Here is a 14,952-nt window from a genome sequence, read left to right as displayed (position 1 = left end):
GCTTAATCGGAGACAGCGATGTGACAACCCTCTCTCTTGCCTCTGAGTCAGAAGGTTGTGGGTTCAAGCCCCCACGTCGGGACTTGGAATCACATAGTCTTGAGCCGACGCTCCAATGCAGTGCTGGGGTGGGGGGGGGCTGTTGCATTGTCGGAGGTGCTGTGCTTCGGATTAGACATTTAAACCGAGATCCTGACTGCCTGTTCAGGCGGACGATAAGGTCCTATGGCACTATTGGGAAAGACGAGAAGGGTTCTCCCTCCCAGGGTCCTGGCCAACAATCCCCCCAGATAGAATTGGTCACTCGCTCTCCATAGCTGTTTGTGGGACATCCCCGTCTGAAAATTGTGCTGCCGCGTTTCACCCACACCGACCAGGAAAGAGAAACTCTGCTACTTTGACAGGCACGGAGAGGGAGCTCTATTTGGAAGAAGAAGATGAAATACAAAGGCGTTTATTCAAGTTAACGTTGTTCTTGCGCTAGCCAAAGGAGTAACTGGTAAGAATAGAATACTACTCTTGATCTTAGCCAAAGGACGAGAAACAATCTTTATTAATTAAATATTCCTTTGGGATTGAAGGAGGGGAAGTCGCTTTTCATTTGACCCCTGAGATAGTGAGGAAATAGCTTGACTAAAGTTCTGACTCATTTCTGCTTTATCTGCTCAGTAAAATGGAACAGTCATCCTAAAGTTCATTAAGAGTAAAGTCGATCGATCATTTTCTTAACCTTAAGCTAAGATGCAATAAGCGATATCGGTGGAACTAATCCCAGTGAAGCAGCTGTGAGCTGGCACTCGCCAACTGTTGCACTAAGATGGAGGTTTTGAAGTATTTTCTGCTCATTGCTAACTGTGGGTTCCTCTCCGGTGACGAAGGTAAGGCAGATTCCCTTTGGTTCATTACGGAGGCAATCTTTGTGGAGTCCTGTAGAGTACTCGTCAGCGTTCTCGACTCACAAGTGAGAAAAAATGGGTTAGATTCCCAAGCGGGGCAAAACCTTAGGCAAGTTTCCTTACTCCACACACCTGTTTCCTTAGCAGTAAGTAGGAACCCAGTTGTTAGTCAATTGGCGGGTTGCTCTCCGTGGGTAAGAATCCCTCGAAAATGTCCGCTCCCACACTTGTCTTCTGTTTTCTGCCAATTTTTCTGCTGTCTGTGGGGATATTGTTGTGTGCAAACTGGCTGCCGTGTCCACTTACACACACAGAGTCATTGCACTTCACAGTAAAACCTTGCGTAACACTTTGAGATGTCCTCCCTATGTGAAAGGCCCTGTAAGAAATGCAAGGATGTATTATTTTAAGGGAGCATCTTGTTATTGATGTATTGCGTGAGGGTGTAGAAGAGTAACAAGAATAATAATAATCCTTGCATTTGATGTAGCATCTTATCACCTCGTTGAGACGTCTCAAAATGCTCCATAGAATAGATTGTAAAGTGAATTGACTGTGTATTTTGTGGTTGAGACGTGGCAGCCAATTGCGCACGGCAGTGTCCCACAAACAGTCATGGATTGAGTGACCCAATTTTTTTTTTTTGACGGATTATTACCCCTCTGAGAGCGATCCACACCAATCAACTAACAAAAGAGTTCCTACTTACTGCTAGGTAAGCAGAGGCTTGTGGAATAAGGAAACTTGTCTGAGGTTTTGCCCCAGCAGGGAGTCAAACCTGGGTCCTCGCACTTGAGAGGCGAGCATGCTAACCACTACCCTACGGGATTCCACAAGTCCTAAGAATTCGTTCTGCTTTTCCCTCGTGCAGGTCAGTTTTGGCACATCAGTGACATTCACTGGGACCCTGACTACAAAGTGACGGACGACCCAAATGCCGTGTGCCCATCGTCGTCTAAACCCGTGCAGGATGCGGGAAAGTGGGGAAATTACTTGTGTGACGCCAACTGGGACCTTATCAACACCACCATTTACACCATGGGAGAACTCCTCCCGAATCCGGACTTCATCCTTTGGACCGGGTAACGCACGCAGAACCTTGTTGGGACGCCTTTCCGACATGAAATTTTATTGTTGATGTTGTCATCTACTGACTTAAGATAGTCACGAGTGTTTACAAAGTGCACAAATGGAATGCAACAATCTGATTATTCTTGTTTTTCAGTGTATTTTGCATCTCATGACATTGCGTATACACTTTCACAGACACCAGAGTCATCGCAAATCTCCTGTTACAAGTTGTGTTGTGAAACTAACACGAAGGTTGGGTCGGGAACTACCATAGGTCAATATATCCAAAGGGTCAATGTCCTATGTTGAAATTCGTGGCAGTTTCTTGTTTGTTTACAAAGAATTATGCTCCTTTGCTTATTCTGAGTGATGTCGCTCACTTGTCATCGCAAATAATGTGGCCTAGATGTGATTTCAGTTCTCGCTTTGGCAATTTTTTGTACCATTCGTTCAAGAAACAAACACTTCTTTTTTTTGAAGGCAGAGGGGAAAAGTTTTGTGCCCCTTTCATTGTATTTACAAAGCTCTTTTACAGGGTCAGTGTACGTATGAGTGTCGGTGTGCGTGTGTGCGTTTATCTAGATTTGCTTAATTTATGTCTTGTGGATCTTGTGTTTGTCTTTTCGCTTGTGTGTGTATACCCATGCGTGTGTGAACGTGTACGTGTTTATGCGTGCGTATCTGTGTACGTGTTTACATGTGTATGTCTGGGTGTGTCTGTGTTTATGTGTGGATGTTCTTTGGAGACACACATATTACATATTATGAAGTGGTACATTATCCCGGGAGCTGTCTTGTGAGGAATCCGCCAGTGAATGAGGCACCAGCTGGTACTTCAGAGAACTTCACAGAACAAGAACTTTACAAAAAAAAAAATCTCTTATTTCCAATGTAAAACCCTGGCTTCTCCGCTCACAATATCAACTGCAACAACAACATACGTATAGCATCTTACACATCGGGAGGACGTTCCAAGGCGCTGGGACGCTAGCAATCCAAGACAGGCATAGCTGCTGGTTGGATCAATGTGCTAATCACATTAAAAACAATGTCTTCCCTCTTCATTTAGTGATGACACCCCTCACGTCGCTGATCAGCAGCTGGGAGAGGAAGCCGTGCTGAGGATAATAGGCAACTTAACCCAGCTGATACAACAGGTATTTCCAGGTACGATACGTAATAACAGCTCACAGCTTTCTCTACTGTTCTTCCCTCCTCTCTCATTTGTGTCCGTTTTCCTTCTTTACTGGGAGCGAGGGTGCTCCAGGGGCAAGGAATGAATGAGTGTGCCTTGAACCGACATCTTCTAGAGGCCCAAAATTTCCAGTACCTTGTTGGGACGCCTTTCCGACATGAAATTTTATTGTTGATGTTGTTATCTACTGACTTAAGATAGTCACGAGTGTTTACAAAGTGCACAAATGGAATGCAACAATCTGATTATTCTTGGTCTTCAGTGTATTTTGCATCTCATGACATTGCGTATAAACTTTCACAGACACCAAAGTCTACTCCGCACTGGGAAATCATGACTTTCACCCCAAGAATCAGTTCCCTGGTTTCCATCACAGCATCTACAACAAGACTGCAGAACTATGGGCATCTTGGTTAAACAAGTCATCCGTTGCTACGTTTACTCGAGGTACTGTACAGCAAAGGGAAGTAGGTTTCCAATAGCATCAGTGGAGTAAGAGCAGCATTGGGTTGGGTTGAGTTGGGTTGGAGAAGCCTAGGATAGCGTTGGTTTCTGTTGGGAAGATGGACGCTGTTGTAGAGGGAGAGACCGTGGAGGTAATGAGGAGTAAATGCAAACTGATTACAAAATTATCCTCTCAAAACAGTGCTTTGGGTTTGTTTCCAGGGGCTTTCTACAGCGAGAAGCTGGTGGGCAGCGACAAGCAGCGCATTATTGTTTTAAACACAAACCTGTACTACACCAGCAATAAACTGAACGCTGATGTGAGCGACCCCGCTGGTCAGTTTGAGTGGCTTGAAGAGACACTTTCAAACGCGGTGACGGGAAAAGAAAAAGTAAGTAGCGAAGCTGTGTATTCATTCTGAATGGGATTACAGTAGATCAACTAGATGGAGATTAGATGGCTCCTGTGAAAGAACAAGCACAGACATTGTGGGGAAAGAGCAGGACTGAATCACTCTGGTATACTGTAACCTATATATTATATCATTCTTATAAATATAAAATAATAAATGTACCTTTTGTGGGATATTGTTGTACACAATAGGCTGCAGCGTAGTCGATTCCCTTCAGGGTATATTCTGTGAAGAGCTTTGAGACGTCTGAACGACATGATAAGGTGCTATATCAAATGCAAGGATTATTATTATTATTGTTATTATTATTGTAACGGGGAGCGAGCACCAGCACAGACCCAATGTGCTGCTGAATGAGCTCTCATGTAGAATCTATGCGTATCACTGAGTGTGGGAAAAAAGGAGATATTCAGCACCTAATGTTTGGGGGCTCACTCTTTTCACAGGTTTATATCATTGGCCATTTGCCCCCAGGTTTATTCGAGAAGAAAAGAAGCCAATTTTGGTTTCGAAAACATTTCAATAAGAAATACATTCAGATTATACAGAAGTATCACATTGTGATAGCTGGCCAGTTCTTTGGCCATCACCATACCGACAGCTTCAGGATGTTCTACAATGACTCAGGTATTGACTCATTCTTGAGTTGAGAGGCAGAACACATTACACAAATGCTTAATCTTGTATTCATTTTGTATTAATGTTGTATACAAATGTAATTTTGTTGTTGTTGTTGTATTCAGGGTCTCCGATAGGAGTTATGTTCCTCGCGCCAGGCATTACTCCGTGGAAAACAACTCTACCCGGGGTAGAGAATGGAGCCAATAACCCTGGGATCCGAGTGTTTAAGTACGACAAGGAGACAATGATCATTAAGGTGAGAGAGATGACTTGACGCTCATTGCAAGATCCAAAATCCTTGGCCTTCAAAATCCTCGCAAAACCTCTTCCCTTTATTATAATAATAATAATTCTCTTTGATCTTTAACCTCAGCCATGATCTTATAGAACGGCGGAATGGGGTTGATGGGCTGAATGGCCTACTCCGGTTCCTTTTTAATACCTTTAAAGTCTCCTTTATCTCCCCCCTGCTCTGCGCTCCCTATTTTCTCGATGACGTTCCTCAAGACCCTCATCCTCCGTGAAAGGCACTATAAAAAGGGTAAGTTGGTATTGTTATTTCTTTTAGGATATGATGACGTACTATTTCGATCTGGCCCTGGCTAACGCGGGGGCCCCAAACTGGAAGCTGTTGTACACTTTAAAGGGGGCGTTTGGTGTTGCTGACGGCAGCCCCGGGTCTATGCAAAAGGCGGTTGATTGGTTATACCAGGACAGCAACCACCTGCAGGAATATTACAACTACAATTCCGTCAACTACGACCTGGCCAAGTGCGATTTCAACTGCAGAATCGATCACATTTGCGCCATCAAAGAAGTTGATTTTGATAAATACGAGCAGTGTGTGGTGTTTGAGAGGTCCTCTTCCTCTGTCTACACGTCACCCGCTGTGTCCCTCCTGCTCTCCCTCCTGTTCCTCCTTTCATTTCAGGTCCTGTGAAATAACCGCACATTTTGGCAAAATCCGAGAGTTGCTGAACGTAATACCACAACAATAATTTGCATTTACGTCACAGAGCGCTTGAAATGTTTGAGAGACGCTTTAGCAATGTTTGAGAGAAGTAACTCAAAGTGTTTTAGACCAGCGAGGTATACTTTTCTCTGTGCTCGCTTTGTCCTGCAAATAATGAGTTGCAGATCTATCTGAAAGCATGTTTGTTCTGGCCTATTTCAATCTTGTTTTGTTCACGCTTCATTCTATAATAATAATAATACTGCTTGCACTTATCACGTCGCCGAGACGTCTCAAAGCGCTTCACAGAGTATACTGTAAATGGATTGTCTGTGTATTTTGTGGGCAAACATATCGAATTGTATCATTAAATTTAATCAATGAGAAAAATCAGGAAATGTTATTATCTTGGCTTTTCCTAAATTGTTGGCTCAACTCCCTTTCCCTTTCACGTCAATCTTTCCTGAAACCCCTTGTATCTTAGTTGCTTATTATCCTGGTTTATGGCGTTAGCCTGGCTCAGTCGGTATCAATCTCACCTCTAAGTCAGAGTATAGTGGGTTTAAGCCCCAGGTCAGGGCATTGAACATTGGAAGGATGAAAGAAATGGGCCAAACGGCTCTTCTTCACTTGAACTCTCAACAACAACAATTACTCAGTGCCTTTCACGTCGGAAGAAAGTCCCAAAGCGTAGGACAGTTGAGGGTTTGCACCCGGATTGGGGGTTGGAATCAGAAGGTGGGGGGTTGTGTGTGTGGGAAGGTGATGGGTGGGGCGGGGCGGGGGGTGTGTGGGAGGGCATCTTGAGACAGGCCTTGAAGGAGGCCAGGGAGGGGACGAGGCGATGGGGATCCAGAGGGTGGCGGCAGAAAGGCTGAAGGCACGACGGCCGATGGTGGGACAGGTGAGGAGGGCGGGGGACATGCCCGCCAAGCGGAAGAAGGGGACAGGTCGGTGTGGGGTTAGCAGGTCACCAAGGTAGGGAGGAGCGGGGCTGTGGAGGGCTTTAAGAGTGAGGACCAGGGTGTGGGTCTTGTGCCTGGGAGAAACAACAACAACAACAACAATAATAATAATAACCGCTGCATTCGATGCAGCGCCGGGTTATCAAGTCTTCGAGCCGTCTCGCAGCCCTTCGCAGGATACGCCACAAAGCGCGTGTGTGCTTGCGGGCGAGCGAGCGTGGGGGGACAGGATTCATTTCAGCACACACGTCAGATAAATAAACCCAAGAAAACACTAGAGGGTGCCACACACAGATCCGACTCAGAAGGAGGGGGTGGGGTGTAGGGGGGGGGGGGGTGGGGGAGGTTTGTAGGAGTGAGAGCTCGTCTGTTTCCCTTTCCTCCCCATTAACCAAGGAGACGTCGGTGGGATCCTGCAGTAACTCGACCCGCTTTCCCTTTTGCGGAGGGAGAGAAAGAGGAGCAATAACGTTGGGAAGTGATAGAGCAAAGAGCTGTGGGGGGTGGGGGGGGGTGTGGGGGGGGTTGGGGAGGAGTGAGTTGGACACTATTGTCTCACAGTGCAGTAACTCGACCCGCTTTCCCTTTTGCGGAGGGAGAGAAAGAAGAGCAATAACGTTGGGAAGTGATAGAGCAAAGAGTTGTGGGGGGGGGGGGGGGGTGGGGTTGGGGAGGAGTGAGTTGGACACTGTGTCTCACTCCTACGAGAACGGAGCCACCGCAGGGAATGCAAAGGGAATACAAAGAGCAACAGACTTGCACAAGTCCTCCGCTTGGTAAACGGAAACGTTTTGAAGAAACTTTTTCTTTTTCGCGCGGGGGCGTCTGGCAACTCTTTTTTTTTTTGCTCAGCGAGGGGAATGGATGACTCAGAAGACAGTCCCAGCTTCAGTGCCCTGGACCTGGTCTTCATCCTCGCGGGGCTGGGGACTTTCCTGCTCGACGTTGGAGTTGACGCCTGGGTGGTGGTGGGTTTCTTTCGAGACGGGGATTATGTCTGGGCGGCCACGGTTCTCGCCCTGATCCTCCTGTGCTCAGGAATCATGCAGGTCTTCAGCTGGTGTTGGTTCAGACAGGATCAGGAATTGCTGAAGGAAACGCAGAACCTCCCAAAGCTCAAGACGCCAGGATCTCTGTCCAAGGACCGAAGTCTTCTCCTGAAGTGGCTGCACTGTCTCCAACTGGGATTTCTAGTCAGGTCAGTACGGCAACACAAAACACACAGTCACTGCACCTGACAGGGTATCCCGCGAAGCGCTTTGAGACGTCTCGAAGACGTGATAAGGCGGTGTAATGAAATGCACGGACTATTATTATTAGCAACAGACAGAGAGAGAGGTGGCAAGAGATGGAGAAGGAAATGGGGGTGAGAGAAAGATAATAATAATAATAATAATCCTTGCATTTGATATAGCGCTTTTCACGTCGGGAGGACGTCCCAAAGCGCTTCACAGAACACACTGTAAAGTGAATTGACTGTATATTTGTGGGCGAACGCGGCAGCCAATTGCGCACAGCAATGTCCCACAAACAGTCGTAGATTGAAAATGACCAATTTATTATTGTTTTGGGTTTGGAGAATTATTATTAGGCTCTGTGTGGAGTAAGGAAACTTGCCCAAGGTTTCGCCCTCTGCCTGGAATTGAACTCAGGTCTCTCGCTCGCAAAGCGAGTGCTCTAACCACTGAGCTACAGGACTCCACATTGGGTGAAGTCCCATTACAGGCGATGTTTTTGCAGAGCATTGCAGAGAGGAGAAAGAGGAATGAACCAAGACAGGAAATGGAATAAGGAGGAAGGGTGACAAGAGAGGAGAGAGAAGTGATCAACAGCTTGACAGGGACAGGACTAGAGACCAGAGACACACATATTGTACTTACCAAGAGCTTCAGTCTACTGCAATGGTTGTGGATTGAATACCGGGTTCCGATTCATTTACGAAACAACTGTCCAGTGAATCCTACATTAGACAAAAAACACTTTCCACACGGAACAGTTGATCATTTGCAATTCACATTGCTGAGCGAGCGAACCTTAATGTATCTAAACACGCGAACCCAAGAGGGTAACCCAATCAATAATCAAAAACTCACACTGGTCAATGATTTATATGTATATGTGTATATATATATAAGCTATATATATTTATACAGCACACTGCAAACAAATAAACCTCAATTCTGCTCATTTAAATAAATTTGCAATTTTTTTCAGATTTCTCAACACCCAACAAAAACACTGGTGGGGCTAAAGACAGGCAAATGGAATTGGGGTTCACATCAGCCATGATCTGACAGAATGGCGGAACAGGCTCAAGGGGCTAAATGTCCTCCTCCTGTTCCTCTATTCCCACGACTGGTTCCTGGGATCCTAGTCGGCAATATTTTTCTGTCTTGACGAGAGGATAAAGAGAGGGTAAAGGCTAGCAATTTAGAGAGATTGAAGACAACACCCTTGTGCTTTTGCATTCCCTTCTGCAAACAGCCCAGGGTTTGGCCGAGGCTCCTTTCATATTTGGAAAATTGCTTGAGGAGCTTTTGGTTTTATTTCTGGTGCAACATTTATTCTGCCCTTTGGAGGAGAGTCACTGTCAAATATACAGACTAAACTGAGTGTATTGGATTTGGAGGAGAGGGGGGGGTTGTGCGAGAGGTCGCGGGGGAAAGGGGAATAGGGAGCCAGTGGGTTCGGGATGACGGCCAGACTCCATTGCGTTCTTGCCCGAGTGATGAGCCTGCGTTCACGCACTCTCCACCCAGGTTCCGTAAAAGTGAACGGGGCACAAACCCCCAGCTCGCACATCTGTTTCCCACACCGCACGTTAACGTTCATCTTGTTTCGCCCACAAAATCCACCTGTCACTCCACTTCACAGTATATTCTGCGAAGCGCTTTGAGACGTCTCAACGAGGTGGTATATCAAATCAAGGATTATTATTATTTAAGGCTCGGCACTAGACTCCTTTGTCCCGCAATGGACAAAATCATAGAATGTTATAAAACAGACTATAACATTCAGAGCCATCCATTTAACCCCTCGCCTCTCCTCTCCTTCCCCGCCAAGGGGGACTGTATTTTAGAAATCAAATCCCAGGACACACACCTAAAAATTCACTACAATTTCTGACGCTGGCAGTTACTGGAGAAGTACGTTGGATTAATGGCTGTTTCTCTGATGAGTGCATCCATTTTAGAATTTTATTACTTTTGCTCAGTTTGTTACTGAACTCAAGACGGGGCAGATTTGGCCTCACGGACACAATACCTCATCAGGGGACTGTTCCCAGAAATCGGGGATGTATAGTCACCCTACTTTTGCCCCAGTCTCTGCACATAAACACGCACACTACACTTTTCAATATTGTTTTTCTTAATAAACGTGTCTAATGGGGACTTCTCCTACCCGGATGTTCAGAATGTCACACCAACCAGCAGGAACTCTGCTTCGAAAGTAGATTGCCTTCTGCAATTTGCATTCTGCGGACAAGGCCCTCGACAGGAACAGGCTGAGCTCTAGGCTGTGGTTTTAGAATTATTATTAATAATAATAATCCTTGCATTTGACATACTGCCTTATCAGGTCATCGAAACTTCTCAAAGCGCTTCACAGGATATACTGTAAAGTGGATTTGACTGTATTTTATGGGCAAAATGTGGCAGCTAATTGCGCACAGCGGTGTCCTACAAACAGTCGTGGATGTGGTGGGTGGTGGGGTGGAGGGATTATTACCCCCAGAAAGTGATCCGCCAATCAACTAACAACCAGGGTTCCTTTTAACTGCTGGGAAAACAGAGATGTGTCGAGTAAGGAAACTTGCCTAAGGTTTCGGTCTGGCCAGGAATTGTGTACCCGGGTCCTCTCGCTCGCAAGGCGAGCGCGCTAACTACTGTGCTACGGGACTCCATAATAACAGCTTGCGTTTGATACGGCGCCTTATCATGTCGTCGAGAGGGCTTCGCGGGATACACTGTAAAATGGATTGACTGTTATTTTGGGGGTGAAACGCGGCAGGAGTGACCCCTGTATTGTTGGTCCCCAGGTACGTCGCGGCGCTGGAGCTGGGTTTCCAGGCGTACGTTAGCAAAGATCGCAGTGAGAGCGGGTGGGTTGTTTACCTCATCACCGACATCAGTTTGTTACGTCTCTTCGAAACCATCCTGGAAAGTGCTTCGCAACTGGCACTGATGCTGTACATCATCCTCCAGAAGAACCAGGTGGCCATCTACCAGTGTAAGTACAGACGACGATTTACAGTAAGCGCTTTGGGTCGCTATCCTGCGTTGCTGCTGTCGTCGTCGTCGTAGCTTTTGATACAGCGCCTGATCGCGTTATTGAAACAATCTCTCAGAGCGCCACAGGATTTACTAGAAAGTGTCATCGCTGTATCCTCTCGTAGATGATCGCAGCGGCCGATTTTTGCACAGCGACGTCTCCGTTTTATTTCGTTAGGCAGTCCCTGACGGGAAAGGCGTTGTGTAAATACAATTGCTTGTTGTTGTTGTTGATGTGAGGGCAACGACTGTGCGATTCACGTTCAGGTATTTCAGGGTATGTTTGCCAAGCTTTCCGCCTGATCGCTCGCTGGTTGTGTCCCCGCAGACTTTACCATTGTGATTTCTTTCGCTTCCATCGCCTGGGCCATGGTGGATTATCACCGGTACCTCCGCCTCTCGCTGAGCCACAAGCGGGAGCTGAGCACGTTGGCCGCCCTGCCCTACTTCCTGTGGAACCTGCTGCTCATCTCCCCCAGGATCGTGTGCGTCACGCTCTTCGCGACCGTGTTCGGGGGGTATGTGGCTCTGCACGTGTTGCTGGTCTGGCTGACCATGGTCTTCTGGGCTTGGGAGCAGGACACAAAGTTCATGAACGGCTCCAAGGGCGAGTGGTTCTACAGGGGCACCGTGGCGGTCATCCTGTACTTTGTCTGGTTCAACATCTCCGAGGGCAAAACCAGAATCCGGCAGATTATTTACCACGCCTTCATTGTGGTGGATTGCACTATTTTGCTCGTGTCCTGGTGGCTTCACAGAGATCCCGTTTCCAGCGCTTCCTACCACGCGCAGCTGCTGGCCGCCATCCCAGGCTCGTACGCCCTCGGCCTGATGATGAAGGGCGTTTACTACCGGTGGTTCCACCCCACCCTGTGGGTCGCGCAGGAGCCCGAGGGAGACGAGACGGACAGTTTGCAGGATTCGGCACCGTGCTTCCGATCCATGGCCCGCGTCCCCGTCCCCGTCAACAGGAGGATTAAGGCACTCTCCGCTGACATGGTATGCCACCAGCCTCAGAAAAAGAAACGCGGCAAGCAAAGAGTGGAGAAGGCGGTTGAAAACTCCAAGGAGGTTTCCATCTGAAAGGGGGATGGACATTGGGCCCAGAACTTCCACATACAGCTCAGTCCTGAAACTACTGAACGTTTGTTTCAGAATGTAAGGATGGAGGGCTCCTGCGAGGGAATTAGATGATCTGCAGTGGATCTAATAAGGTGGCCGGACAGATTTGATGGTTGACAGAAGTAAAACGGTTAACTGTGGTCCTTGCATTTGATACAGCGCCTTGACACGTCGTCGAGAAGTCTCAAAGCACTTCACAGAATATTCCCCCCACGTGAAAGGCGTTATACAATATGTAATTTTGTATTGTATAGTGTATATTGGATTGACTGGACATTTTGTGTGCGAAATGCAGTGGCCAACTGACCAAACGGTCATGGATTGAGCCAGTAATCCCTTAAAAAATGTATTTTTTTTTTAATAGAAGGATTATTAACTCCAGAAAGCGCTTCACCAGTCGACCAATGACTGGGTTCCTAGGCAAACAGAGGCGTGTGGAGTAAGGAAACTTGCCTAAGATTTCCCCCTGCCCGGGATTCAAACCCGGGTCCTCTCGCTTGTAAGCTCTAACCACTATGCCACAGAGTAAGATTTTATTTTAAGCATTAATTCTGGCGAAGGACAGAGTTCGCACAAGACGCCAGAAAGTATTTGCTTGCACGTAAAGCAATCAACTGGTGGAACGGTTTGCCAGGATGTGACTCACTTGAAGCAACAGATACTTTTGGTGGAATGAGCAGATTGTAAGGTTCTGAAATTGAACTGTGGAAGAATGAGGCCAAATGGGGCCCAAGAGAGTTCTTTGTCATTCCCACAGCTCGGTACAAGTATATCTGCAGTTAAACTTACCACCCCACCGGTTCCTGCTGGCCTGGCACTGATTTGGGAGACGGTGCCAATAAATATTATTGCACTTTTGTATCCATCGAACATCCAGCAATTTTATCAGAGATCTCACTTGACCCAAAAAACTGCTATGGAGCTCTCGTCCACCAGAGATTTCCCTTCCCTCCCTTATCGCTGACGTTAAATTTTTAAGGATGCTTTGCATAATCCACCCACACACCCCAGTTGACACACACCCCCTTACGGCTGAATCAGCGCAGTCTCTAAGAGTCCAGTTCAGCTTCAGGTTGAGAAGTGAATGTATTTTCGAGTTACATAAGTCCCGCAAAGTCCACAGTACTTAATTATATTTTATTCCTTCCACCTTGGAACAGTCCCACACACTGACGAGAGTCCGAACCAGCCGCAATCCAATGGAAAAGGTGCTGTTAACTTTATTTCAAGTTTATCTCCAGAGGAAACAGGTTCCAGGAGGCAGGCAGGGAAGAAAGGAGGCAAGAAAGATATAAAGGGATTTGCTAATGAGTGTCAATAGAAGCAAATGGCTTTCTCAAAGCAACATGCATCTTAGTTATTGCATTTTCCTTCGTGTTCGAAGGAATTAGCTCATCGAGGATTAAACTCCCACCCAGATTGTAATGATAGATTTTTTCAGCTGGGACTGAAGAGAGGAATTTTTGTTTGAAACCGACAAGATTTCACTGTAAAGTTAATGCTCAAAAGGCCATTCAAATACCGCCTACAGTGCAGAAATCATAATAAAAGTAAAACACATTGGGGGAATTTGAAATTTTCGAAACACATAAAACCATTTCACTTTTTTTTTTGGGGGGGGGGGGAGGGGAGAAGTTTTGTAAACTGAGCGATACGCTAGTAATTGTCATATTACCTAAGCAGGGAGCTGCTGCAGGAATAAATGTAATGAGTTTTTTTTTAATGAAATGATTTAAGTGTTGAGTTTTGGTGCATCCATCAAATAAAGTAGGGTTCCCAGTACCAGCGCAATGTCGTTGTTGATTGCTGAAGATGGTGCTTTGTTGGAGAATGCCGTTAATTCTTGCACAGTAGGTTTGTTTACATAAGTCTAAAAGAAATAAAAAATCTCTACCTGAGCAGCATATATGTGTGTGTGTGTGTGTCTGCGCGCACAGTTACTTTGCTTAAGTGTTCTGACACGTGGAAGGATGCAATTTAAATGCCTCCTTCAAGACCCATCTCAAGACCCCCTCTTTGACCGTGCCCATCACCCTCCTACCTCTACCCTCCCCCATCCTAATCCCAATCCCCTAGCTCGGGTGCGGATCCTTGAGCATTCCAGCGCCGAGGGACGTCCTCCCGACGTGAAAGGCGCCAAACAAATGTGATTTGCCGCTGTTGTTTTATCAGCACTGCTCCTGTGCGCAGACCGCAGCGAAGTACTCGGCAGAGCGATTTATCAGAGCAGCAAAGCACTGTAACCCCACTCATTCAAAACCAGTTCCGCTGTAGTTATTAAAACAGGGGAATTTTATCGTGAAATCACCGCCGGTCTGCAATCTGATCGCAGATCCGTTTCTAGGAATCAGCCAGACATTCCGGGAAGGAGTCCCCGTTTGGTAATTGGGATTCTTTGGAGACGTCTCGTGTATCACAAACTGAACCCCAAACGGATGGGGGCAATGAATGTAATATTCAAGTCACTAAAGGGCCCCAAAACATGCTTTAAACATGGCACAACACACATTTAATTTGGACTACGGGCTGTTTTCAAAACTCAGCATTGGAATATAGCCTCAAACATACACTGCAAATCAACCACCAAGAAGTACATAAGGGAGAAAGTTGTTTAATTCGCCACACTTGATGAAAACCACACCACCAGAATTACATACGTTTCCAGTGCTTGATCGTTAACGCATTACAATGTCCAAAAATCTTAAGATTTGTAAAATTATATACAGTATGTATCTCCACAGAATGATTGAACAATCAAGAAGCGTCAAGTTTTAAACAAATATGGATTTGACTAGATAACTGAATACATCGTTTTAATGGCTATATTCTTGCAGTTCATTTACTGATAATCCGCAACTTGTGTTTGCTTAGTGGAGGGTGGGGTGGGGGGAGGGGGGTGGGGGGGGGAAAACAGTCAGCGTGTAGGACATTTGTGTTGACAATCTCATCCTTTAAGAGCCTGTGGTTCTGACGGACTAAAACCCAGGGAGCAATATGAACGA

The 14,952-nt window shown here is 46.4% G+C and overlaps 2 protein-coding genes across 3 annotated transcripts; both read left to right on the top strand.

Moving 5' to 3' along the window:
* Positions 1–346: 346 nt before the first annotated feature.
* On the top strand, positions 347–5,982 carry smpdl3b (sphingomyelin phosphodiesterase acid like 3B). 2 transcript variants are annotated; one of them, XM_007894806.2, is made up of 8 exons: positions 347–878; positions 1,768–1,978; positions 3,037–3,134; positions 3,466–3,609; positions 3,829–3,998; positions 4,466–4,646; positions 4,763–4,896; positions 5,209–5,982. In XM_007894806.2, the coding sequence occupies exons 1-8, from the start codon at positions 818–820 to the stop codon at positions 5,578–5,580; spliced, it is 1,371 nt and encodes a 456-aa protein (XP_007892997.2). In that variant the 5' UTR covers positions 347–817; the 3' UTR covers positions 5,581–5,982. The 2 variants fall into 2 exon arrangements, with proteins under 2 accessions (XP_007892997.2, XP_007892999.2); XM_007894808.2 differs by having other exon boundaries at positions 454–499.
* Positions 5,983–7,069: 1,087 nt separating this feature from the next.
* On the top strand, positions 7,070–12,124 carry LOC103179486 (XK-related protein 8). Its single transcript, XM_007894805.2, has 3 exons — positions 7,070–7,755; positions 10,597–10,787; positions 11,157–12,124. The coding sequence occupies exons 1-3, from the start codon at positions 7,418–7,420 to the stop codon at positions 11,909–11,911; spliced, it is 1,284 nt and encodes a 427-aa protein (XP_007892996.1). The 5' UTR covers positions 7,070–7,417; the 3' UTR covers positions 11,912–12,124.
* The last annotated feature ends 2,828 nt before the right edge of the window (positions 12,125–14,952 follow it).

The sequence above is a fragment of the Callorhinchus milii genome, unplaced genomic scaffold (assembly GCF_018977255.1).
Source record: "Callorhinchus milii isolate IMCB2004 unplaced genomic scaffold, IMCB_Cmil_1.0 Scaffold10, whole genome shotgun sequence".
Taxonomy (NCBI): Eukaryota; Metazoa; Chordata; class Chondrichthyes; order Chimaeriformes; family Callorhinchidae; genus Callorhinchus; species Callorhinchus milii.
The sequence above is the reverse complement of the archived record's forward strand: the minus strand, read 5'-3'. Positions and strand labels throughout refer to the sequence as shown.